We start from the raw sequence: 26972 nt of genomic DNA, 5'->3' as shown, positions 1-26972 counted from the left end.
GGTTTCCAACTTTTTGCAAGATAATTAGAAACCTGAAAACAAGAGAATATTAAGCAACGGGGTGAAGGTTGAGGTGTGAATTTTTTCATTCATTTTCATTCATTTTGTCTCCCTCTACAAATGAAATTGGTAAGATGACAATTACTGATCTATGATTTAACAAACATGTCAGAAAAAAGGAATCACGGCCTCAAACCTGTCGTCATTTCCAACATGTTTGTTAAATTATACATCAGCAGTTACAAACTTACAAATTTCATTTGGAGGGGCAGACGCATTGAAAAAAAAAATGACACTTCATAATTAGAAGGTTATGGAAGCTACAGTACAGTGTATGTCCCCCCAAAAAATTACAATCAAATTTTCGCATTGATAACACCCAATATGATTAAACTGTCTAAATGCTACTTCAGGGTCTTAAAAAATAACATCTTAGCTCTATATCGCAGAAAACCCCATTCAATTTGGTTAAGCGGTCACAGAGAAATGTGAAAAGTTGTAAAGCATGTCATGAGTCTGATTCTTCCAAGTTTAGCACTTCAATGCTTTTGTGTGTGAATACAATAGACAGAACTTGGAGGGAAGAGATTCTTGACATCCTCTACAAAATTCCTCATTTCTCTTCGACCACTGAAGCCAATCGAATGGGGTTTTCTGTAAGATGTGCGCAATGAGATATAGTTTCATACCCTGAATTTGTATTTGGATTGATTCACTATGTTTAAAGATATCATTGCGGAGGGTCCCGTTGTAATTTTTTTTGGGACATACGGTACAGCATACATTCTACAACGAATTCAACATTTATTTGATGAAAATCGGTTTTGAAATGGCTGATACAATGTATATCACAAAACAAAGTAAAGCAAAGTGGTCCTAATGAAAGGTGGGTCCCACCTTTCATTAGGACCTCCTTGTTTTTTTTTTTTTCAAAACCAATTTTCAATAAATAAACTTTGCATTCCTCTTAGAATTGTACATATATGCTCTTTCATATTTCTTAAGTGGTTTCTAATTCTCTTGCTAAAAGTTAAAATCTGAATACCCCAATTCAACAAAAACTACCATCCCTGTAAATGCCTGTAAGAAGGTTTGGCAAGTAACATAATAGTGCACAAAGATGTACAGAAAGGGCTAAAGCACCCTAATGAAATCCAATGAGAAATCTACATTGTGCTATCTGTATGTTTGTTTGGCACATCACGGGAGTGATTTATTCACCGGTTGGAGTCAAAAGGGGCCTGAGCTTTTGATCCGAGCAGAATCTTCGTCAGAGGCAAAATGACAAACAGGCAGGGAAAGCAATGACATATAAGGACTACACAAAACAAGAACAGTCAGGGGAGGGCTTAGGGACACAGAACAAAGAAAACAAAAGGGATTGGTTGGAAGTCATGGGCAAGGAGCCCAACAAGTAAAGGGAGGGGATTAAAGCAGGAGGGTGGACAGACAAAAGGTAGAGGTGGGTTAGTAGTGATGATCCCAAGGATCATAGGGGGCAACCTGTGAAGGATAAAGATGAATAGGGAGGCAACATCAAACAACATAAGGAACAACAAAGGGATAAAGAATAGGAAAAGAGTAAAACAGCAACAGCACCAGTGAAGGGGTGTGGGGGAAGAACAAGCAGCAAGCCCTAACCTTGAGCACAAACCTGGAGTTCATCAATTGGTACAGATGTCTGGAAACTAACTGCCAGATGAATAAAGATTAATAATACCTTTAATTCTAATTTTTCACCAAGAATACTTTTACTCCCTGTTGTTTCACCGTGGCTTTCCTGTCAGACTGGGGCACACTGCTAAAGTATATCTCAGTGGGCTGGCTAAAGCCCCCGTTCCACTATCACGATTTGGACCCCGATCTGTCCCGATCTAGCAGATCGGGAGAGAGCGGCAAAAGCGTACGGGGATCGGAAGCATCGTAGCAGTAGCGTGTGGAAGTCGGGGTTGGAGCGGGCAGTTTTTCAGATCGGGAGGAAATTTTGAACCGGTTCAAAATTTCTTCCCGATCTCCCCGACCAAAATTGACATATTTTTAATCGTACGGCAAGCGGGGAGAGCGTAGTGACAGCGTAAACGCAGCGGGGAAAGCGTAATGACGGCGCAAACGCAGCGGGATGAGCGTAACAAGGTCTTTCTGAGCGTAGTAACATCGGCACAAGAACGGGAAGTAATTTTAGCTGTAATTTTCGAAGAAGAAGAAGAGATGAAGAAAAAGAAGAGAAGAAAGCAGTGAAGCAGCTACCCAAAAGGCGAAGAAAGAGAGACTGCACGTGATGCTGAAAGAGGAGGAAAAGGACATAGCAGAATTTTGAAGAATATGAAATCATCTACAACTGGAGGAAGACGGAATATAAAAGCAAGGACATCAAGAAAAATCCTTTGAAAAATCAGCACGTCTTTGTTTATACAGTGCATTGCTGCAAAAGAACCGTGAGTTGAGGAGGCTCTTCAAGTTGATTTATTTCACTTCCAACAAACAAATAATAAAATATACAAAGAAACGCTCATATACACAGACGTCATGAAATCAGTACCACAATGCGATGAACAGAACAACATTGTAAAAGAGATACAGGCAAATTATCAACAGAGATACAAATAACAGTTACGTCACTGTGGTAAATGCATACAAAATATTGCTGGAAATGGAGGGGACTGCTAAAAAGCAGAGCTTGTAGTATTAGAATGCAGTCCCCTCATAGAGAAAAATATATAATTGCAAAAAACAACAACAAATTTCCCTAAGCGGTAGCAAAAAAAAAAAAAAAAGACAGACAGAGTAATACACACATACATGCACACATACGGACGCACATTAACAAACACATGGCGGCTCTCTTGTAAGGAAACAATTGATGAGAGGATAGAAAGATATAGTAGTGAAGAAGGTAGTAAGTCCGAGATGGACAAGGGGGGGGGGGGGGGGGGGGGGGGGGGAGGGAGGAGGGGAGAGGAGAGGGAAATGGTGGGTCATAACCAGGGCACTGGAGGCACAGAAGCACGGGCTCGCTGATGAAGAAAGAGTAGTGAGAATAACGAAGCAACAACAACTTTGAAAATCAAAAGTAAAAAAAGAAGAATGAATCTTCGAGGTCCACAGTATATTTCTTCGGTTCTGCATGCTAATAAGTTGACTGACTGCTGACCCACAGTCGAATCGGGGTACATCGGGGCACATCGGGCACTTTTCAGCTCTCTGAATGGGGTATCAGCGTGATAAGCTCATATAGATCGTTCAGAGCGTAGATACAGCGTGCATTGATCGGATAACATCGGCAACATCGCACTAACAGCGTAGCTACATCGTTCTAAAGCGTACCGGCAGCGGCAGAGATCGCAATGTCTAATTCCCGATCATCGTAGTAAGAGCGTAGCAAGCACTTGGTAGTCGTAACTGCAGCGTACTTAGAGCGTTCTAACATCGTACTGTGTCCAGATTGGGTCAGGTTTTACCCGATCCTTCCCGACCTGAGAAAATTGTCAAATCGTAGCGAGAACGGCATAGTGGAACGGGGGCTTTACTTACAATAGCACTGAATAGGGTTTGGAGGGATAAACGAAATAAACGTTGAAAAGGCCAGCAAGCCACAGCTACATGCCCTGGGCGCATTAAGGGTTAATAACATCCCACTATTCACTGGAGGTCATTGGAGGTTGGAGTGAATAGGTGCATTCATACTGGAATTACTGACAGTGGTATTTAATACCGCAGCAATTTGTTACCACTGTTCTCATTGTCGAAATGCCACATGACTGTAATAGATACTGTGGTAATTCACTTGATACCGTTCTCATGCATGAAACACCACCTGCAGTATTTCTGGTTAGCATTTAACATACATGTATGTATTTCCAATGGGTCAAGACATAAAGTGTGTCAGGTAACCTGAGAAACATACTGCTGTATGACTAATGGTATTTTGCGACATGAATACACATGATTCACATTCACATCTTGAATGCATATTTTGTGTGAAGCTTAAATCACCATTCTAAATACCTCGGCATTTTGCTACATGTAGGTATTTCATGGTGTATTTATGTTCATATTTACAAAATACTGCATGAAATACCACAATATTTCACCATCAGTGTGAACGCACCTTATGTTCAACAAGTGTTCAACCCTGTGTGTGTGTCCTTGCACTTAACACGAGCTTGCCAAGCCATTCTACTGGCAACCTGTTATTCCCCATGAAAGTTTTGACTGGGAGAACAGGTAAGACCACTCCATTCATCATCTACATTGTATATTATTCTGTTTTCCCTTATTAAGCATGCATCTATGCAAATGACTGGGTCATCCTGCATTTTTAGCAATGGGGATGGGGGTGGGGTGGGGAGAAGGTTGTACCATTCTGTGAATAATGATAATAATAATAATATGTCAATTTATAAAGCGCAAAACCTATAGACATACAATGTACTTGTATATTCTTCTGCGTTGCAAAAGCTTCTGATGTGCTTAATAATAACGAACAATTAAATGAATGATAGGTTTTGAAGAAAATAATCAGAAACGTTTAGGCATGCAATATCTTAACATGTACAATGTATGTCCCATGCAATGTCAAACTGTGAGGCAAACAGGAATGGAAACAATGTAAGCATTTATGCTGTGATTGGTCAAAATGATATGGCACAATGACGTAAAAGTAAAGCGGACTACACACAACCTCCAGCGTTCAAGTAAAAGATAGAAAAAAAGAGAGAAAGAACATTAACTTCCGATTCCTGATTCTTGGCAAAAACATATCCTGACAGCATATCGTCCCTAAAGTTTAACTCTATTGGGTCTGTGTAGTGATAGCAAGGTGATAGACAAGATATCAAATTAACCCACTGAGGACGAGTCCAAGTATACTCGGGCAGGTGTCTATGGGAAACGCGTGTTGCAGTAAAATCAGCCCATCCTCAACAGGTTAAGAGGAAGCAGAGTGCATGACCACTGATACATAAGACTAAAAATGGAAACACTTTTAATTTTCATCATGACAGGCCTTGCAGTGATGTATCTCATCAAGAACTTCTACCTGGACAAGGTGAGGTGAAATGAACTCAAATGGACTGCTGCAAAAGTCGTGAGGAGTAATATTAAGTGAACATACGTGTAGTGCACTGATTGTGAGAAAAAGAACGGTTTCACTATTTTGGACAGGTTTGATAGACAGCAGGCCATCACAAAACACACGTATGTTTTTTCTTCCATGCCTTCAATGACATACACATCAAAAGAGTGAGGTTTGATAAAGAATAGCTTTAAAACCATAGTGAGTGTTCCAGCATCTGACATAGCAGAAGGTAGTTTATAACCTACAATATGTAATGTGTATGGTGTTCTTGTGGATAACTCCTTATGGTGTTTATCTCTTTATGAACCTTGGTGTAAACCCCCCTCTGTGCCACATTATTCTGAGACAGCAACGTAATCATGCCTTGGAGAAACATTCTGTTTTTCAGATCTACATGTATATAACTTTTATAGATTTTTGTTACCCTGGAAGTGTAATGAGCAAAGTTGTAGAGAAATACAAAGCTTTGATTTGATGTAGATTGTATGACAAATCTATCATAATTGTTTTGCTTTCAAATGACCAGTAGCTACAATGTATATTATTGTAGAGGCATGACTTTTGCACACAAAACAGTGACAGAAACTTCATAGAATTTACTCGCAAATCCAGTAGGGAACACTGCTTGATAGTCAATCACCACATGAAATGTAAGCTACATGTGACAGGAATGGAATAACAAGAAACGCTTTCACTGTACTGTATGCATACTTGCCAACATTTTCATGTGAGAAAGCGGTAGAATCCAGGATGCCTATGCGAGCAGCGCTAGCTTGAATGCTAATGAAATCTTTCAAATGCGGTAGTCTACCGTCAAATGCGGTAGAGTTGGCAAGTACATGTATACGTGTATGCTGTATGTAACATTTGGTGAATTATCGATCGGTTTGGGCGGGTATGTGCATTTGAGCAGAATATGTGAAGTTGACACGCCGTCGACTGAGTCAGGCGTGTGAGCGTGGTACATAAGGAGTTATTAAAAAAAAGAAAGCAAAAAAAAAAAATCAGAGAACATCATACTATTTTGAATGCATACATTGTAAGAAATGTTATACCAATGATTCTAATGAAGTATGAAGGTAATTTTTCCCCAAATTCCATCAGATCACCAAAGCTTCATGCGTGCTTGAAGCCCAACCTCTGCGTTGTCGTAGTCTGAGTTCAGATGATCCCAAGTCATGATTCCCTTCCCAAGTCACACTTGCTCTTTCCATGAAATAACTTCTCCTGCACAGACAACATTTATATTAGATTCCCTCACATGTGTGTCTAACAAAATCTGAACTCTCACATTTTATTAAGAGGTTTGTGTTCTCCTTCGGATTATCTCTCATCCAGTTCTAGGTCAAGTGAAGAAATATATGGAGGCTAACAGAAGTTGAAAATGATAACCTGTGAGTAATAAATCTACCAAAGTATTTATTGCATCTTTCTGCTGTGATATTTATGCACGGGGATGGAACAGAACACAATGAAATGAACAGAATGTCCTCACAAGGAAGAACCTTACATATTACAGGAAGAGAAAAAAAAATCATGGGCAAGCATTTCTGCTTTCACTCAATTGCCCTCCTATCATTTACAGGAAGTCTGTGTGACTTTTGAACCTTAGGTATCTACCAAAGTGTGATGGAATCTAACCATGTCTGCAAATAGTGAGTCGAAAAAGAAATGCACAGGTGAACGGATATTGAAACAGGAAACAAGAAAATGGGTGTTTTGTGCAGAAACAGTGCATACCTATTGGTCCACTCATCCAGCTGTTGAAAAGTAGAAGTGCATAGACAGATTAACACGTTTTTTGCAATGTTTATGTGTATGGAGCAGTGTCGAGTTACAGCTCGCTGTCACTTACCACTTCCGTCGGCCTGTAGTACTTGGGGTTCACACGCACCCGGACTGCGCCGCTCTTGGAGTCTTTTCCGACTTCATCCGTCCCCTTGCCTTCCCATCTGGATATCAATGAGAGCAATCAATCAAAATCCTCATTTGTGACAAATTCATTAAATTTTTCATCACTGCATATGATATGTCTGGACAATTATGCTGTAAAACATGACACTCATTAGTCACTTTCTTACAAATAAAAAAGAGAGATAACAGTAGATTCAAAGGCTCTCAATCCACCTTCAACACTTTGAGTTAACATACCTGTATATATCCTGCTGAGTTGCAAACTCTGAAGAAGAATATGACCACCATGATAATCAATGTGGCTGCATCGGTCTTAGCACATCTCAGGGGTGGGTTTTTAATCACACTCCTTCGTGTTCATAAAGCGCAAATGGTTGAGTGTGCATGGAAGGAGTTTAAATGCTCTCGTGAGAAGGGAGAGCTACATACAATGTACACTGCATTTATAGTGAATGGTCACGAGTGCGACGGTGCAAGATTTCACATGAAGTGAAAGATAGCAGGCACTCTATTCAACGAGGTGAAACCGAGTTGAATAGTGCACCTCATCTTTCACCGAGTGCGAAATCTTGTTCCAGTGCATGAGTAAAGACCATGCACTATTTGTTTTATACAACACCTCGAACGTCAACAGATGTGGTCCACACAGATTCTTGAAGTTAGCACAGAAATGGCAACCATTTTCTGTGAAAGGTGAATGAGTGGCTGCACAGTCACAGTCAGCCATGTACGTATGTAGGGGAAACCGACCGGTTGAAGTTGTTTACAGAATTGAGTGACAAAAGAACATGCTTGTAAGCACGCTTATAATTGTTGGGTGCACGCGGCAAATGTTTGTTTATTGTGACATCAGAGCCGTGCAATAGAACAAAAACTTTGAGTCAATCGTGAGTTTAACACGGGAGTCGACGGAAATTGGTGACGTCAGCCATGTGCTATCAATTTTTGCTCAAACAAAATTGCACAGCTGATAGCCATAGTGTGCGATGGTACATGTACTTATAACCCTTTGAGGAGGGACTGATTTTGTTACAACACGCATTTCCCATAGACAACTGCCCGAGTACAATGTACACTCGGTACTCGTCCTCAACGGGTTAACTGCGTGTCACGTGATGGGCAATCGACCAATCGGATAGCTACATTGTACATTCTTTTCAGGTGTTGTATAGCATGCAGCCACTGGAAGGCTGCCAACATTCACACTCAAAAGTTTGGGAGGCTCTATAGAACACTTTGTGAGATTCGTGTGCGGTCCCTGCCTCTCATCGGGCAAATGTATCATTCATAAATGAGGGGAGTCTATGCAGTCTCTTGCCAGGAGATGACAAGATAATTCAAGTTCTCCCGCAGCTTCCAGCAGAACTAGGCAGATTTGGCAGCTATGGCCGAATTCGAATGCTCAAAAGCAAACTGAACAAAACCAAACCAAACCACACCATGCCACACAATGCCAGATTGAAATGAGACGGTGCATTATTTAATTTCCAGAAGAGTTGTATGTACCACTCCTACAATGTATGTTCTGTTCCAAACAGACTACAGTTGTGCATATGAAAGAGGCATATATACAAGTGTACCTCTTATTAGTTTGATAGTCTTATTTCAGGGTATGTGCCTGCAAGAATTATAGTAATATTGTCTCACTTCCCCAGGGTAGCCTCTTCAGAGAGGATGTTTACATTTACATGTACTCTTAACCCGTTGAGGACGGACTGATTTTGCTACAACACGCATTTCCTATAGACACCTGCCCGAGTGTACTCGGGACTCGTCCTCAACGGGTTAACATCAGAACAGGTCATGATATGAATGGTGCATTAAGGTGTTGAATAATGATATTCATAATCATTCGCACAAACACTCAGTTTCAGCTCAAACTGCTTAGAGTGAATGTGATGCTTCCAAAAACATAAACAAAAACAACCTCACAAGGAACCATTCAGCAGGGGGAGATGTATTCACTGGAAGTCCACATGAATGCTCTCTTTTGGTGACCCTTTTCACTGTATATTGCTTTGTGCTCTTGCTACATGATTTACTGTCACGCCACTTTGACGTTCACGAATGCAAACAGAAACGATATCCAGGTTTTTGCGTCTTTTTACACCCCACGTGACCCATCCTGCGACGGCTCACGCCAGTGTGCTACACGCTCCAATCGCTTACGCCAAAGTTACCTTGTGGGAGAGCCAGCTTCAGTGTATTCAAGCTCATATATCGGCAATATCATTCATATTGAATTTCATTAGCTTGTTCTTACGATCCTCTCTCTTTGTTTACACAGACAGATCCATCGATGGCGGCCAATACCTATCTAAACAAAGAGGGGTGCACGATACGCGACACCAGGAAAAGAGCTCTTCAGTCCAGAGTGCTTTCTGACCAAACAAATAGAAAGAATCAGGTATCGCCCTCTCCGTGTACATGTCTGAAATAATCCACGCCACTTTCAATTTTGTGACGGAGACACAAAAATAAAACTAGATTAAAACAGAAAAAATGGGGAAAAAAGGAAACTAGAGGAAAACACTACAGCAAGTCAACTTGGGATGCCTCTACCTTCTCACGTACGTGCTGCATTCCATCAAGACTACTGCCAACCCTCACATGATGTTCACTGATCTAGGCCTTTAAATTTAAAGATTGCCCTTTGACCCCATTTACATAATTGAGCATACAGTTTGTACGTTTCTTTCTTCCTAACCATACTGCATCATCAGAGGACATTTCTCGCTAATGTAACGGCTGCCAGTGACATCCTTAGTCAAAACTTGGTGATATTTGATCGCGACCTTTGACCCTCATTCTCTATCAATTCACCTATAGATACAATTGTCTATTCATTATGATCCCTCCTCCCAACTCTTAATACCATTGCACTTTCTTGGATGAAGTAAAGATTTCTAGTTAAGGTCATGTGACCTTTGACCCAGCTGATTTCGCTCAAATCTGATAAACAATCTTTGCCTCGTGAACAAGCACACAAGTTGATTAACCCTATCGTGTGAAGCTTCTAGATGGATGTGAGCACCCTAACTTGACACTGGTAAAAAACAAACAAACAAACAAATCCTTTGAAAATATTCAGCATGCCTTTTACTTGTAACTTACCCAGCAAAAATATCAAAATGCCATATATAATGTATACTAGAGAGAAGATTTGGACAAAACCACTCTGAGAATACATTTCTTCCTTTTTTTTTTTTTTTTTTTGGTAACCAGATACGTCCCAAAATATATCTTTCAAGTACAGCATAATCTCATTTTTCAATCAAAATATATAGCCCCACTTGACCATGTTTGTGTCTGTGCCTTGCACAGTAAATGGGTCTTCAACAAAGTTTTCTACTTTAATTCTACCTACTACTGCTTGTTCATATATCCTAAACATCAAAATGTAAGGAGCTCTATTTCCAGACTTGTCATCATAGAGAACAAATTCTTCAACAGTTTCTACCAAAATAAACTCTCTTTTTTTTCTAACTGAAGTGGTGCTGCTTTAGGAAGAATCAAAAAGGAAAACATTAAAGATGAAACACAGGCAGCTCATCCCCACTTCACTGTCTAAAAACACACGCTTACATCTCAGTTTCTACCTGAATCACCCTAAATGTAAGGGGTTCTATTTACAGACTTGTTCGTCACAGAGAACACATTTTCTGACAGTTTCTAGCAAAATAAACTCTCCTCTTTTAAATTTTAGTCGCAGCGCTTTAGGATGAAAAAGATAATGAAAACAGTGGCTCGTAGCTCAATGTCTACCTGAATTATATCCTACTCTCCGCAAAACTCTAAACCACTTAATGACTCCAAAAATTGCTGTGGTCCTACGATTATGGAAGAATATTGCACTTTCTGGGGACTGAGGTGAATGTACCCTTCATGTCACACCTATAGGGCAGGCTGTGTGGTCTCATGTGTAATGGGATCTTTTGTTATTGGTTTTCATTGAGTTCCTTGCAACCACAAACGACAAACATCAGGCTGTCAGTTTACGGCAAATCCTTCAATCCTGGGCCATTTTCACACGTGCGGAGAAACTTATCTGCAATGCTGAATTACAATTACGCTATTAGAAGTATCATCTGTACACACAAAAGAGGAAGGCTTTGCAGATTTTGTGGTTTTGTATTTCAGAGCAAAGGAGAGGAGGTGGCGTGGCTTCTTTCTGGGTACCAATCAATCACTTTTGAACAGAGCTCTTGAAGCCATACGAGCGGTAAATACCATGCACTTTGAATTTCTCTCTTTACTGTTTGGCAGGACTCACGAACAAGAAGTAGCAGTGCACACGTGTAGACTCTGACTTTAATGATGGCAGTGTTTCTTCGGGTTTTCATCCTTTCTTTCATGAAGAGGTAGGTTAAAAGACTTCCATGCACAAATTCAACATTCATACAGACTGCATTTAAATTGAATGATACCAAAAATCAGGCTTGGCCACCACTCACGATACGGCACAGTTCTTTCAGCGGAGGTGGTTGAAAGGTCACCGTAAGCTTCGCCCCCCAAAACAAGACTTGGAGATCAATCTATGCACACGACTGTTTTGTTCCATCATTTGGGAGAATTGTCACTGTAAAACACCTCCGGACTGTCATTTGAATTGTGCGATTCAAATTACCCTCCATGAATTCAGTTTGCGAACACACGGCCCAAACGCATCATTAGAATCACGATTCCAGAGATGCAACACTGGAATCGTCATTCAATTGACATGTTCTCCCCTCGTGTGAAAACGGTCGTGGTCTCATGTACCGTGTTGTGGACAGAATGAGGATGTTGTTTTTAATAACAGCATAACTCTCCAATGTCCACCTGAGAACTTGCACACTTGAGAAACCATCATCTAGTTATCCTGTGTGCTCGCGCGACATAATAAACTCGCGATCGCAAGTGCAACAATCTTGCTAGTAACACCCAACACATAGGTAATATAGCTAGTGATGACTTGGCGTGCAGTCAGCATAGGATTCAGTGGTGTCAACAGGGATAGCTTTACCCCTCAACCTGGCTAAAGCAGGCATTACGCTGTATGTACCCAGTCTGACTTTCTTATTAAAGGTCCAGTTAACCTTTGGGAGCAGTGCTTTTAAAAATGTTCAAGATATCACATTTGATGCATATGTGCAGGTCAGTTGTATCACAAAACATCCTACCATATGAAATGTTCGCAATAAAGCCTAAAATATAAGGAGATATCACTATTTTTCTCAATAAACCATAACTGTAGACGGTTTAATCTGGAAATATTATCATTATAACTATTGTTCACATTTTGTATATTTAACAATACTTAACATCGATTATACTGCTTCGAATTTTTGCATTGGTTGTTTCTATCCCTAACTCACATTTCAAAACTATTTTGAAGCACTACTGCTGGGTTTTTGTTTCATCTGCAAATGGTAAATTATTTGATTTGATTTGATTTGATTTATTTGATTGATTTATTATTATGCCTTTAAGCGTCAATATTTGTGGCTAGTGAACTCCTTCTCGATCAGTTCTGTTCGTGACAACTGGGGGCTACTGGTGTGATAAGGAAATTCGGCAGTGAAACAATTAATCATCTTGTTGAAAGCAAGAGATTATTAACCCGTTGAGGACGGACTGATTTTGCTATAACATGCATTTCCCATAGACACCTACCCAAGTAGTTTCGACTTGTCTTCAGTGGGTTAAACAGAGGAGTGAAGATATAGGGAGTATGAGTCCTCTTCAAATTGAAATTTTGTAAGATCGCAACTGCTGATCTTCATTTTTAACAAACATGTCGGATGGTTCCTTTCTATATCTGACATGTTTGTTAAAAATTTTGATCAGCAGTTGCAATCTTACAAATTTGCATTTGTACAGAAAGAGATAAAGTGATGAAAACTCATATCTCCCAAATAATCTTGTTCCCTATCATAGATGTAAAACAGATATGAATTTGGTATGAAGTCATGTTTAGATTTTCATTTCCATTTTTTTTCTTCTTCAGTATGTCTTTTAACCCTATCTTAACTGGGGGGGGGGGGGGGGGGTCAAAATGACCCCCTCCCCCGACATTTCCCGCCATGATTCCGCAACGTGCAAAGATTTTGCTGTGCCATTTCATGATTTTTTCATTGAAGTCTGCTGCATATTTTTAGGACAAATTTGCGACGTCCGGGTATACCGTTTTGAAATTAGGTAATGCTTTGCATATGCATGTCAACCCAAAAACAGCTCAAATTTGTGATATTGTGTGCAAATCCAATGCAAATTGTGTTTTTTGTTAAATTGATATACATGTAAAATAGATTATTTTAACTTTAATCATTGAAATTCTAATGTAGATAGAATAGAATTCTAATGATAATTTTGGCAAAACACAATAGCAAACAAAAAGTTGAAAAAGCAAAATAATGTATATCAGAAATTAACAAAACAATAAAAAACAAAAAGAAATTAATTCTTATTGTGCTATCGTTTCACACGAAAATTGTTTGATGTGTCTTGAGGAATTTTTACACAAAAATTTAGCAATCCTTCAGTCTTTTTAACGAAGTTACAGGTGAAAATATGATTTCATGCTTACATCTGTACAATTAATCTACGTAAGATAGAAAATCAACATTTTCTACTGTATACTGTATGACCATATAATCTTGTAGTTGACATCCGCCTCTATGTTCGCGCAAAATTTTGCAGCGATTGTCTCATCGGTGGCCGAGATCTAGAGGGGGGGGGGGGGGGGGGAAACCCCCCAGTAAAAACTTGGTCTCAAATAGCCCAGTTAGAACAGGGTTAAAAGACAGCAGGTGCAAGTGCTATAGTGGCTCATTGGACAAGACCATGGACTATTAATCACAAGGTCCCTGGTTCAAGTCCCCTGGCAGCAGCAGTGGTTCCCCCAGGTATGGCACTTTATCCTCATCACCTAGTCCTTCAGAAGGGACTTCCCATAGCTGTTTCCTTGCAAGTATTCACTGCTTCTCCAGTAGCCAAGTAAAACAAATTGAACCTCAAATTAAAATCTTAGTATATTTGTGATCCAAAATACAAACTTGGTCCACAAGGAGGTGATTTAAGATTTACTGGCTTCCTTAAATCATACTCACTTAACCTTTTTTGTGCCGGGGACTTTGGACAGTGTGTACAATGCTATGGGGTTTTATGTGCCAATCTGCACTCAAAGGATTAAAAAAACAAACAAACAATACAAACCAAAACAACATCTTAACATTCCCTTGGAGAGACATTAAAACATCATTTTCAGCATACAGGTTTGTCAAATCTGTACTACTGGGATAAATTGGCACATACAGACAAAACAAGCTGGCTGGTTAACCCGTTGAGGACCAGTTCCGAGTATACTCGGGCAAGCGTCTATGGGAAATGCGTGTTGTAGCAAAATCAAACCGTCCTCAACGGGTTAACCAATATTTGGGTGCACTGCTATTGTGCTGCTGGTCTTCTACGGGGACGAGTTGTGTGTACTGTGTGTGTTTGGGGGTGGACCACTTCACTGGATATGCACCCTGCTCTTTATGATGAATGAATGAAATAAGATCGTTAACGTTTGTGGGTTGTTACTCTGTAACACATGGGACCTCCATTTGTGACCGTGCATTACAACACCAACAAAAAAGTCGCACCCCTTAATTTTACGTGAGGACTCAAGAAAAGGTGAAACAGGTCAACCGAATCAATCTTGAGTTTTTCATATTTTCTGAAAGAGCCATCCTTCTACATCATTCCTAAGTTTGGGATTGTAAAATGAATGGGAAAGTGTGTTTTCAGCAGTTTTTCTACAACCCTTTTTTGTCAAGTAGTGAGATCAGGTATGTCTTAGAGGCCCCTTTTCATTTCTTGAAAATCCTATGCATACTCTTCACTTTCAATTCTAATAACTTTTGAAAGGATAATTGCTACTGCTTTGAAAGTTGGGACTAATCATGGGCAGAATGTGTTTATAGAGCCTGCTCAATTTCAGTTTAATCTGATAATCCCTTCATTGTTGTTGCTGCGGGTGTCTATATCCTGTTTTTGACCCATTCATTGCACAGGTCATGCAGGTAGCACCCTGGTTTGGTAAGGATTAAGCACTTGAATAGACTGTACTTCCGAGCCTCTTTTCACAGTTCACACTTTTCCAGAGCGTGAGCTTTCTTTCCAATATCTAGGTATTGTAGGTTACCAGAGTCCATTTGTATTGAGTCACACATCATTTTAAAGCTTAGAGTCTGCTCTTTCAAAATCTGCCCTCAAGTAGAAATCAATGTCTGGCGGCTTTTTGCTGGTTTTGTGATGCAGGGTTACATCTAATGTCCTCCCATCCGAGGGAGAGAGTGTTTTGCCTCTTACTGGAGGGGAAGGCATGATAACACTCAACATTGCTCAGCAAGACTCACTGGGCTTCGAACCTGAGCCATTTGATTGGCAAGGCAGATATACTACTGACCATGCCACTTCACTGCCTCATCTCGTCGATAGGCATCACAGGGAAAATAAAAAAGTCTGTGGGTAAGATCAGATTCCTTTTCATACGGGCTTTTTACACTTGTAAATTTTTGCTTAGTCCCATACCAACAGTGGGGCTAAGGGGGGGCCTTAGCCCCACCGTTGGTACAATGTACGGGATTATCCTTAGCCCACTTTCTGTTTACACTCGTTTTTGCCAAAGTGGGCTAGCCCCACCGATAGTCCGGTACTATCTGGCCCTGCAAAATAGCAGGGTTAGCACCGCAATTGCGGTGCCAAGCAAGTGAGTGTAAACAGAACGAAAAAATAATCCGTGGCTAAGCGACGGAGACGAAGTCTGACCCCCACTGACCAATCAGAAACGAGGTAATCAAGTGCTGCCAGTGCGTGCATGTACGTGTACAGTGCACAGCGTAATCATGAATATTCATGTGGTTTGGAAAGTCCGGGGCTAAGAAATACGAGTGTAAAAAGGTCAGTTTTCTCCTTAGCCCCGGACAAGAGATAGTACGGGACTAATTGGCCAGTGTAAAAAGCTGAAAAAATTGGTATGGGACTAACGAGAGTCCTGGGTCAGAGAAAGTCTGGGGTTAAGAAACACAAGTGTAAAAAGGGCTTAAGTGCCATGTTTGAATGGAGTAGAAAGGGACAATACCCAACTCCAGCCCAGGCCAGACATAGTCATTACTTCTGTCTACTAATCCTCACATTCAGTCTCCCTGATAGGCCAGGAAGGCTTAAGAGATTAGTGATGCCACAGTGCTCTGGGGTAAATATTGCATAACAGCATGGGAGAAAGCACTCTGTGTGTATTGCATAATACAGGAATGATAAGGAAGAACTGAAAAAAAAAAGTCTTGAGGAGCACAGTGTCAAATCCTAGGTTGATCTAGAACTCTGAAAAGGACATTCCCGACAATTTGTATAGCATTTTACATCATGCATAGCTGTAGTACTATTTTGTACATAAATTGATAGCACCATGTAAGGATTTGTGGAATTTATTGAGGTCCTTATTAAAGCAGATAAACCGATACTACAATGTCTGGGTGCCAAAGTCAGATTGTGGGCCTAACCTTGTTTTAACATCCGCCTGATGATTTTTTTTAATGGTTTTACCCTAATTTGGGGGCGCAGAATCCGAATCTGGACGATGTAACTCTTGAATCTTGATGATTTTGAGATATTAAAGATTTTTTATGTCCATTTTGACAGACGTCTTGAATATCTCAAAAATCTCAATGATGCAAGAGTTGCATCAACGAGATTTGGATTCAGCATTCAAAATTATTATTTTACTTGGAGGCATCTCTGAGGACTGTTACCCCAGAGTCTCCTTGGTGAGATTGCAAGCCAGTTTTTGTCTCTAAAGTTGCACAAGTTGCAGCGACTGACCAGCCGCTGCAGTCGTGGCAAAGTTTCCTCCCTTGAGATGCACCCTTATGTCATCATCCTTGTTCACTGTGATTTGTTAAGAATTTTGACAACATTCTTTACTCCTCATTCCAAGTCCTATAAATTCTGAAACCCACACCCAGAACAACCTATTCACAGACGCTCACATGCAAACTCGCATGCAAATCATCTGGAGGTCTCCTTTAAACAAGCAGAGAATTACTATATGTATGTGTACAAATAATACTACCATTCAGGGAGTGATGGTATGTGTCTACTGTATGCTAATTTTTTGTTTATATTTAACCCGTTGAGGATGAGTCCCAAGTTTACTTGGGCAGGTGTCTATGGGAAATGCGTGTTGTAGCAAAATCAGTCTGTCCTCAATGGGTTAACACACATATTAATTGGATTTTCTTTGTTTCTTCTTCCTATATTTTCCCTCCTGCTCTTCTTCTACCCTCTCTTCCAATCTCTCTTCCCTCCTCCTCCACCCACCTCATTTTCCTCTTCTTCCTCCACCTCCCCTCTTGCTTCTCATTCCCCCCCCCCACCCCTTTCTCCTCCCTCTTCTCCTCCTGCCTGTTCTCCTCCTCTTCCCTTTTTCCCCCTCCCCTCCCTCTTCGCCATCATTACTCACACAATGTCAACTCCAATGTTCCTGAATGCAGATACCACAAACTCCCTCACGGAGTGGACGGCGTTGGTTGCTATGACGAAGTCCTCCGGTTCTGGTTGCTGGAGCATCAACCACATAGCCTTCAAGTCGGCATCGAGGGAGCAATGCGGAAGGAGAAAAAGACAAAATGGAGAAATGAATGTAAAGCCTACATTATATTGAAACATCCCCGAGTGCAACCAGGTACAAATATTGACTGCTTCGAGGGACATGGTTAAAACTATTTGCCCGGAGGCGATTTCTCAACAGTGATATGCTCCGAAATGAAGTTGAAGGGCATTTATAGCACTATTGAGAAATCACAGAGGGCAAATAGTTTTAACCATGACCCAAAAGAAAGCAGTCAATATTTGCTTTAGATACAATGTACCACATCCCACTGAATTTTACAGAAAACATAATGACATTAATAAGTATCATTTCAGAATGCACATATACGTTGTACATGTATACAGCGTGTAGATACATGTGTACGTGTGCAAGATAAACTTATTAAGTCAAAAAATGAGCAAAGAAAATGGGATTCCATCTGGATTCGATCCCGAGACCTCCGGATGCTAGCCCGGTGCTCTACCGACTGAACTATAGAAAGCCCTAGTTCAGTGTTTGTCCCAGAAACCCTAAATTCTCAATGCTCAGATGGTCAGAAGCTATTTGCTCATTTTTTTCACTTGATAAATCATATTCATTTCTGGTCAGTTTTCTCCTGTTTGCGATTGTTACAAGATCAACTTACACATCATGTATGCACATCTTGAAAAACTAACAGATAACTGCTAGGCAGTATTGCAAAATTTACTACACTTTGGACCAATCAGAATCGATTAATTCATTAAATGAGGCATATAGAATGAAATATAAGCTGTTAATGAAAAACAATGCATGGCATGCATCGACAAATGATTATGAAGCAGATTTTCTGCCTCAACTCACTCTAGTTGCCTAAAGTCAGAAAAGTTGTACAATTGAGTGTGTGTATGTGTGTGTGTGCATGCGTGTGTGTGTGTGTGTGTGTACACCTGACATGATTAAGGGGCACAGCATTTGCAATAAAATATCTTTGACAAAAAAGACATCATGGGAGAGATGAATTTCTGTAAAACATTTCGTATCACCACCTCAGTTGAAGTCATATTAGAAACAACGTACATCACAGGCGCATGCACTCGCAGTATCACTGTGATATGTGTATTTTGTCCACTCAATGTCCCCAAATATCTGCTTGCATAATATCAAGGTATTGCTGCACATGTAAGAGAAAGGGACTGGAATTTGTTGTGACATCTTACGTGGATGTCCTGCCAATTACAGGGGCATGCCAATCTCAAAATTACAGTGTATGCCATAACCAGTAGTTGTCTGCCTGGAAGTGGTATGAGGGGTCTAAGGCAATTACCCCCAAGCAATTACCCCAGACCCTTCCCCTGACCCTAACCCTAATCTTGAACCTAATCCCAACCCTAACCCGAACACCAACTCTAAACCTAACCCTAACCCTAATCTTTAATCTTTACTCTGACCTTATCACTAACCAGTATTTTGCGGGGGGGGGGGGGGGGATTAATTCAAAATAATCTAAAAGGGAGGGAGAATATTTTGTTTTGCTCTGTTTTGTTTTGTTGCTGAGGCTGTTCATAAAAAAGAACCTTCATTTGATTTGTATTCAATATTGATAGTCAAAGACAGAGAGAAAGAAAAACTAGAGCCAGCCCAGGGTTTGAACCCCTAACCTTCAGTTACAAGGCTATGGCATTTACACTCGAACACATTCTCCATGAAACGATCCTACTACAAATGTATGTCTATATGGAAACAATATCACAAATAGACTGCATTCACTATCACACATAGTGCTTGAGCCGTAACAAGCTCTCCTAAATGATAAAACACCTAAAAACGTTTGTGCCACCCCATTGGTTGACCTGCTCTTTCGCTATAGCACATACACGACAAGTACCGCTGCGTGCTTCGCTGCCAAGCATACAAATGCCGTCAAGCAGTTTCGGAATCGCTCAAGATGACGTCAATATCCGTGTACATTAACTCCCATCGACAATGCTCTTCCTCTGACTCCAAGTTTCCCATTTGCCTTGACCCAAGCAGTGGCTGTCATCACATTCGGGCATTGGCTCGGACAATGCCTGTGGACACGAGAGGTGCTTGTATTGAACAAATAGTGAATGGTCTTCATTAACGTGCACCAGAACAAAATTTTGCCTTTATGACCATACACTATTTTTTGTACACCAGTGGTACTCTATATAATTCACCCGTGATGAAATCAAATTGCACTTAGTGGGACTCGGGTCGAGTCTAGCAACTTCAAAATCGGAAGAGGCGGGCAGATAAAGTCACATGACAATATCTTTCGATGATACTTCTAGTCATATGCACTTGTAATACAATGCAAAATGTGTAATTGACAAACGTTGTCAAAACTGAAACAAGAAGTTGTCGCGCATGATGCAAGCATTCTTTCTCTTTTAAAGAGGGAAATTCTTGAATGACGTAAAAATAGCACTGCAATGTGGAGAGAAGGAGAAGTACACAAACAACAGTTATGTATCCCAAAATAACTCCACGTGGGAGCGCGTCACAATCTATTAGTCTGTAAACCGAGTCCTCAAGGAGAATGGCTCAAAATAACTGCAGTTATGAAAGAGTGGGAATGCATCGAAACACGAGATCCTCTCAATGGCATCCTAAATTTAAACTTCATCCACGATAACTTTCAAAACAAGTCACAATCTCTCGGTTTCGCACGAGTCACTGGCATCTGAATTTCGCAATGTCTCCCCAACTGTCATTCTTACGACATCTCTGCGACAGGCGTGTCTCACATTTTCTGGGTCACAGGTCGGACTGGATATTGGTCCTTTTGCCCATCTACAAAGTAGCACTGCTTGCCAAATGCATAGTAATGACTTCAATGGTTCACTTTCTATCTGTAGACAGGGTTGTCTATCCCAATGTAATTCCTCTCATTTCTAAGGATAAGTATTGCAACAAAATAAGATGTCAATTTGTTCCCCTTCCCAAAACACACAAGGTCACTAGTTCAACAGAATACAATTTGTGCAACCTTACACTTACAACAACAAAAATTATGCCGAAATAATACTAAGCCTCAAATTATTTTCTGGCACAGAAAGGACAAACATGCAGGATCATACATGTTGAGTTAATCACTTCCTCATCAAAGGATACCGGTCAAACCTGGAATGACTGCCTCCAGAATAAGAAGGAAAAAGAATGAAGAAACAGATACTTCACCAATCAGTTCCTCCTTGAACTTGCAGTAAACACATTCCCTCGACCTCCGTAGTCCTTGTTTGCAATCGTCATTCTGTAATTTCCCACTAGCTTTTCTGAATAGCATGTGCGTAACGTTGGATCACACTACATTCACTGGTGTCATGAAGCACAGCTGACCACCGACGGGCTTCGCGTTTCCTTTTAATATTCCCCTATCTATGCGGTGGTTTGCCACTAGATTCGGCGCTATTGCATGTGGGGGCGCTATAATGATTACGTCACGATGGCAATTTCTAGCTCTCGGTTTCCCGTTGAGAGGTACAGTGTACGTTCGTCTGTGATCAAAAGGGCGAGACGCTGGTGTGATAGTCATTACACCAACCAAATCACTAGATGAAATGAGGGGAGAGCTGTCTGAGATTGAATACCTTATCTGTGGTGAAGTGCGTGCATTTAGTAGATTTTCTCCATAGGTGTCTCAAGTAGATACTGCAAATAATGATGCTCTATAACAGGGTGTTGTTATTGATAAAGTTCATCACACCAACAGTCTCGGTGTGATTATGTAATGTTTCTATGCCTCTATAAACTCATCTCTAACCAGAAATCCCCACATTTCCTCATTCCCCTCCTTCCTCCCCCCCCCCCCCCCCCCCCCCCCCCCCCCCGAACCCCATAATGAGCGCTGTTACCTTTCAGGGTTGCTGTTGGTGCCTGATTCACTCTGCCGAGCTGTCTCTGGAGCATTGACATCATGCACTGACTGACTGAATTCAACAGTATAAACCAATGATGCTTAGTGAATAATCACCAAAGATATCGCCCTCTTTCTATATTCTTTGACACATCATCACTAGGCATGTACAGCAGCTACAGGTAACTTAACCCATTGAGGACAAGCTGATTTTGGTATACTGGTAACACACATTTCCCATAGACACCTGCCCAAGTATACATCGTACTTGGGGGGGCTCCATGACTTTTGCTGCTGTGACAATTGCTCCCATGAACTATCTGCTCATTACACCTACAATTGTATGCCAAACATAAATTCTACCCACAAACATAACCCTAATCCTAATCCTCACATCAGACTAAAGCTAAAACCCTATCACAACCCCTTTACCCAAACCCTAAAGTTAATTGTCTTGGGACTAGTCCTCAAGGGGCTTAAAATGCTAGAAAATGTAATCCTTTCCTCCTAGCCACTTCTTTGGAAAACTTGAATACATAATAATAATGATAGGCCTATATCCTGGTCCAGTTATAAGCCTTCTTCATGTCCTATCCTGCTTCCAGAGAAGGACTGGTACTCTTTTATTGTACACCTCTCTTCATTTCATGCAAAGTTGAAGATGAACTTGCTCTGTCTCGTGTTAGATGCCTTTCTCTTTGCAATTTTTCAAAATGGGTATCACACAACAGCGTGTATGTTTGATGCCGACAAAACATCCAAAGTCTTCATCTCCTATTTGACTCCAAGGAGTTGGGGTGGGGGGTGGGGGTGGGGTGGGAGAAATGATATACAAATAATGTGCATCAGTGAAGACATTAGTAAAAATAACCTGCATAAAGTAAAATGTACCTTTGCAATAGTCTAACATGCCTGAGGCGACAGCCGAGGGTGTTTGGACTATTTCCAAGGTACTGAGTGTGGGAAATTTATCCTAATGTACCAACAAAATGATGGGTAATATTTGCTTTATAAAATGATGAAGCAGATCACTGTCATTTGATAGAGCGCCCTCATCGTGAGTAAATAAGATGATGACATCTCATCCAATCATCATCATAACGTGGGAGTGCAATTGACCGGTCATTATACTCTACTAATGACCGGTCAAGTGCAAAATTAAGTGGTAATCAAAACAAATGCCCGATCACATGTATGCAACCAATCATTTGATTAGAATCTGCTTCATCATCTTATGACATACATTGTATCATGTGATACCTTTCTCCCTATTAAACATTCTAGCATGATTTACTCTACCCTCCCTTCAGTGTTTTCTGCTTTTGTGTTACTGTAATGTCACCAAAAAACAGAGATGGGATTTTGGAGACAACATCTCCGCCCCATTCCCGCGTTGCTAGGCGTGTCCCTCTCACCTCCACGTAGTCGCGGGCGTGGCCCCAGTCTCTCTGCGCGTCCAGGTTACCCAGCTGCAGCTCCTCCTGCTGACCCAACGAGATCTTTGCCACGGCTCGCGTGATTTTCCTCGTAACGAACGTCTCTCCTAAAAAGACACAGAGAACACAAAAATGCACACACACAAAAAGAAAGAAAAAGAAAAATTTTAAAAGGACACTGGTAACAAGATGATCAACATTTCACCTGTACATCACGATCAGGGAGATTCTTAAGCACAGACGGGGAGATTTATTTGTGTTTCCTGCATCTCAGCAGGCAAAAGTAATTTCCCAATCCAGGAGACTATTACATTCTTCTGTCAGGAAGTGAAGAGACACATGTATCTTTAAGTTTAACGACCGAGTAGCTTCAGGATACCATGAAGTGGCAAGGCTGGCCCGATGTGAATACATTCAAGAATCCCATAACAAATTATCTGTACTAACTTTATCCCTGATCTCTATGAAGTACACATGCAGCTGGAGATGACCATTAACTGATGAGCTACGCTTCGAGGCACTGTACATGTAATTAGCTGACTAGTACTACGTTGTATTTGTGGTTTTTTAATGTACCCCGGTGGGCAGTGAATGAATTAGGCCACCCATGAATCTCTGCAGTACCGGGCCTTTAATTGGAGCCTCCTGAAAAATCAAGGGGACTGGACAGCTAGTCTGTAGTGAAAGACAGAAAATCAAAACCATGAAGTATATGACAATATAAAACATCTGCATTGGCGGAACATTAAAACCAATATGGTCTCATTTTTACCTAGGGTGGCCTCTTCAGTGAGAACAATATTCATCCACGTGCCCCTGTCATCATTACCCTTGCACTCCCAGGTACACTGTGCTCATTAGAGACACCGAATTGAGCACAGGCTTTCACGCTGAAGAGCCTTGCCCACTTACCAATATACTGAGTTCCTCTAACTCTCACACATCTGAGTATATATTTGTTATGTGTCTTTTTTTTTTCTTTCCATATAATCCATTACTTGCTGTGCAGAAATCGTCTGGCTGCAGACTTTAATTCTATGGGCACCATACAATTTATGTGAATGGTATGCCACAGGAAAAAAAAAAAAAGTTGTACCATAGTTGTGACTTGCTTTTCATTGCTCCCCAAACAGAAAAGTTTTGATGGAAATTCGTTTCAACTGATAATTATGTATGGGGGAATTGAATGTGTACATATAAATAATAATAATAATATGATAATATGAAATATTTATTTAGTGATTAATACAATATGTTTCAAAGCGCTTTACAACCATCAAAACAAACAAACAAACAAACATATAATGATAAATGATGACTGGTATGGGAAAGAACATAAAGAATGGCTGATCCAAAGGGTTGGGAAATTGCAATGCTATTGATGCAGGAGGATATAAGCACTGAGACAGACTTTACAATGTATAGCATCTCTGATATGCATGATGTTCTTACCAAAAAAGGATAGAATATTACATGCAGTATGTGCCCTAAAACAAAATTCATCATCTGTTCTACTTAATTGTGCATAGGTTTAGTTGAATTACTTTGAGAGTGACAGATGCCTATAGCCCTTTATCAAAAGAAGATTCTGTACATAATGGCCTATTATTCCCTGGAAGGTATAACAATATTACTCTCAATGCAAACTAGATCACTGCATGCTTATTTTTGTCTATTATAAGTTATGTTTATTTGAAAGCCTGCTAAGACTTTACCAAGAGACTTATGTGTCACAGAAATAATTCTGACATACTTTAGTTGACCTTTGACCACTTTCAAATTACGTAATTATATATTCTATAAGAAAACAATAAAAATAGTAAAGCATCAAATTTGTATTAAAAAAAAAAGTGGACGGGCAGTTTTGGACAATCTAGGGAGTAATCTGATGGGCGGTTTCGGGCGGTTCAGTTACTAATGGGTTAACTTCATTTGAATTTTCCTTGATCGCAATTTTCACTGCATCACCAACGAGCCCAAAGCCCACAGTTGAATTATGCAGGCCGCGGATGCCCAAAACTGCATAACCTCATTGTATGATGCACTGCTTTCCCTTGTTTGCTATTTCCTTTATATGCTTACACAAACATATTCTGTTGTGGGAGAACATCTACAAATATTTAAGTATTATCTGCCTATGGGAGAATATCCTAAATGATTCCCTATTGCATGATTATGTTTATCCAATGGCTGACTGGTGAATAACTAAACTATATATTAAAAAAAAAAACCTTTCATAACCACATTTAGTTGATGAAATTTATGGCCATACAGTTCAAAAACTCCATGTAAAAACAGATTTACTCTGAGAGGTACACACTTGTAGAACACTTTCCCTGAGGAAGATCAGTAAATGACACAGTCCGTAACTCCAGCACTAGCCAGGCCTGCTAACTCTGCCTAAATCTCTCATTCATTATGAATGAGAGGCAAGGAAGCCTGGATTACTACACATTAAAGTTGTAAGTGCCTGCTTAAGGGTATTACAAAAGAAAAGGAAAAACATACTCTATTGTACTTGCATTTGTGCCTAAAGTCCCACCTTGGGGGGGGGGGGGGGGGGAGGCATTTGACTCTTCTTATTGTATGCTTTGTGTGGCAATTGGCACTCAAGCTGGAGTGCTTTTTTCACTGATTGGTGTGGATGTCAGGACACTCACTGTCAATGAATACAGATTACCTAATCCCCCTAATCCCCCCTAATCCCTATTGTGTCATCATGTGGCCTTCCTGTTGGACTGAGGCACATTGCTACACCTGAGTTGGCTTGCTAAATTTATAACTGGGCTGAGTTTCAATGGATTACTGAATGCTGGTTAAAAAAAAAAAAAAAAGCTTGGCAAGTGAAAGCTAATACATGTAGTCTAGGCACATAAAATGTTAATCAGTATTAGAATTCATTAAAATACGAGACTTTCGGAAACATTCCCTTGAGAGTTGTTGGCAGTAGATTATCTGTAGTTGGGCAGAGATGGCTATGATGTATTTCTTAAACATATTTTATCACATTTGAACATGCGTTGCGCCTGTCTGCACATCTACTGTAAAAGTGGAAACTTTCACCGTGCAGAAATTTTTTTACGCATTTCGTGAGATATGAAACCACTGCAAAAATAAAACCGCTCAAATATTTTCGCTCTGATATGTAAAAACAATTATTTCATCTCAATTCTGCAGAAATGAAAGCATGCCAAATTCATTTTTTACCCGCCTGATCGAGAAAAATTACCCACATGTAAATTTCCACTTTGATAGTATCTAAGGTGGGTGAACAGCACTTTACATAAAGCTTAATACTGCACTGAATACTTAGTTCCCTAATCATCTGACTAGCATTTACTGAATTTTCTCTAGATCTTGGCCAAATTGTCACCCAATTGAAATGGTACTGAAATAAAATGTGCACCAGCTAAAACTCATGCATATAATGTATATCCATCATGCTATTGATGCTCTATCCACAAAAACCACTACAATTACTTTATAGCCCCATTGGTTATCACTGGCACTTTAGCTTGCCATAAATCATTCAACACCACACACAAAAAAAGCTGCCAGTGTTACTAGCAGTCCCCCTTCCTCTCCCCTCCTCTCCCCTTTCATCTCCGCCCCCCCCCCCTCCCCCATCGTCGGTCATGCCTACCAATTCGTTACTTGCAACTTTAAAATAACACAACTGATTTTAACCATTTCCACCGCAGTCTATTCATATTTTATGTGTGTGTGGCCTTTTTTTTTCTTTTCTAAACTGTCAATATTAATTGCTTGCCCCTGTAACATTTGTGCTACTACACTGTATATTCAAGGCTCTGAGCATCCCTTATTTTGCGACACACATGGATTGTATGTGCAGTGCCGCTGCACATTTTGTGTGCACGTTTCTCGTTACGCACAGATCATTCGTGCATCACCTCATCACGTTCTGTGCACACATGCGGTCGCTGAATGCTCAGTTGGGCAAGGGGGGGGGGGGGGGGAAGGCAAAAAACACCCCATGTTCATGAGAATGGCTTCCAAAAATGATTCTGACAATCACCATTCTCCCATTGTGCTTCACTTGGAGGAGCA

General features: G+C 40.5%; 1 protein-coding gene across 1 annotated transcript in view; it reads right to left on the bottom strand.

Annotated features, from left to right (window-relative positions):
* LOC139741806 (GDP-mannose 4,6 dehydratase-like) overlaps positions 1–26972 on the bottom strand; it is a 103487-nt gene that overhangs the window by 29390 nt on the left and 47125 nt on the right. Inside the window, 3 exon segments of the mRNA XM_071652391.1 lie at positions 6933–7029; positions 17481–17599; positions 22884–23011. Of these exon segments, the coding sequence (XP_071508492.1) occupies positions 6933–7029; positions 17481–17599; positions 22884–23011 (344 nt within the window).

Source organism: Diadema antillarum, unplaced genomic scaffold (genome assembly GCF_040938485.1).
Source record: "Diadema antillarum isolate AM-2024a unplaced genomic scaffold, OU_Dant_1.0 seq00000954_RagTag, whole genome shotgun sequence".
Lineage (NCBI taxonomy): Eukaryota > Metazoa > Echinodermata > Echinoidea > Diadematoida > Diadematidae > Diadema > Diadema antillarum.
This window is presented reverse-complemented; position numbering and strand designations above follow the sequence as displayed.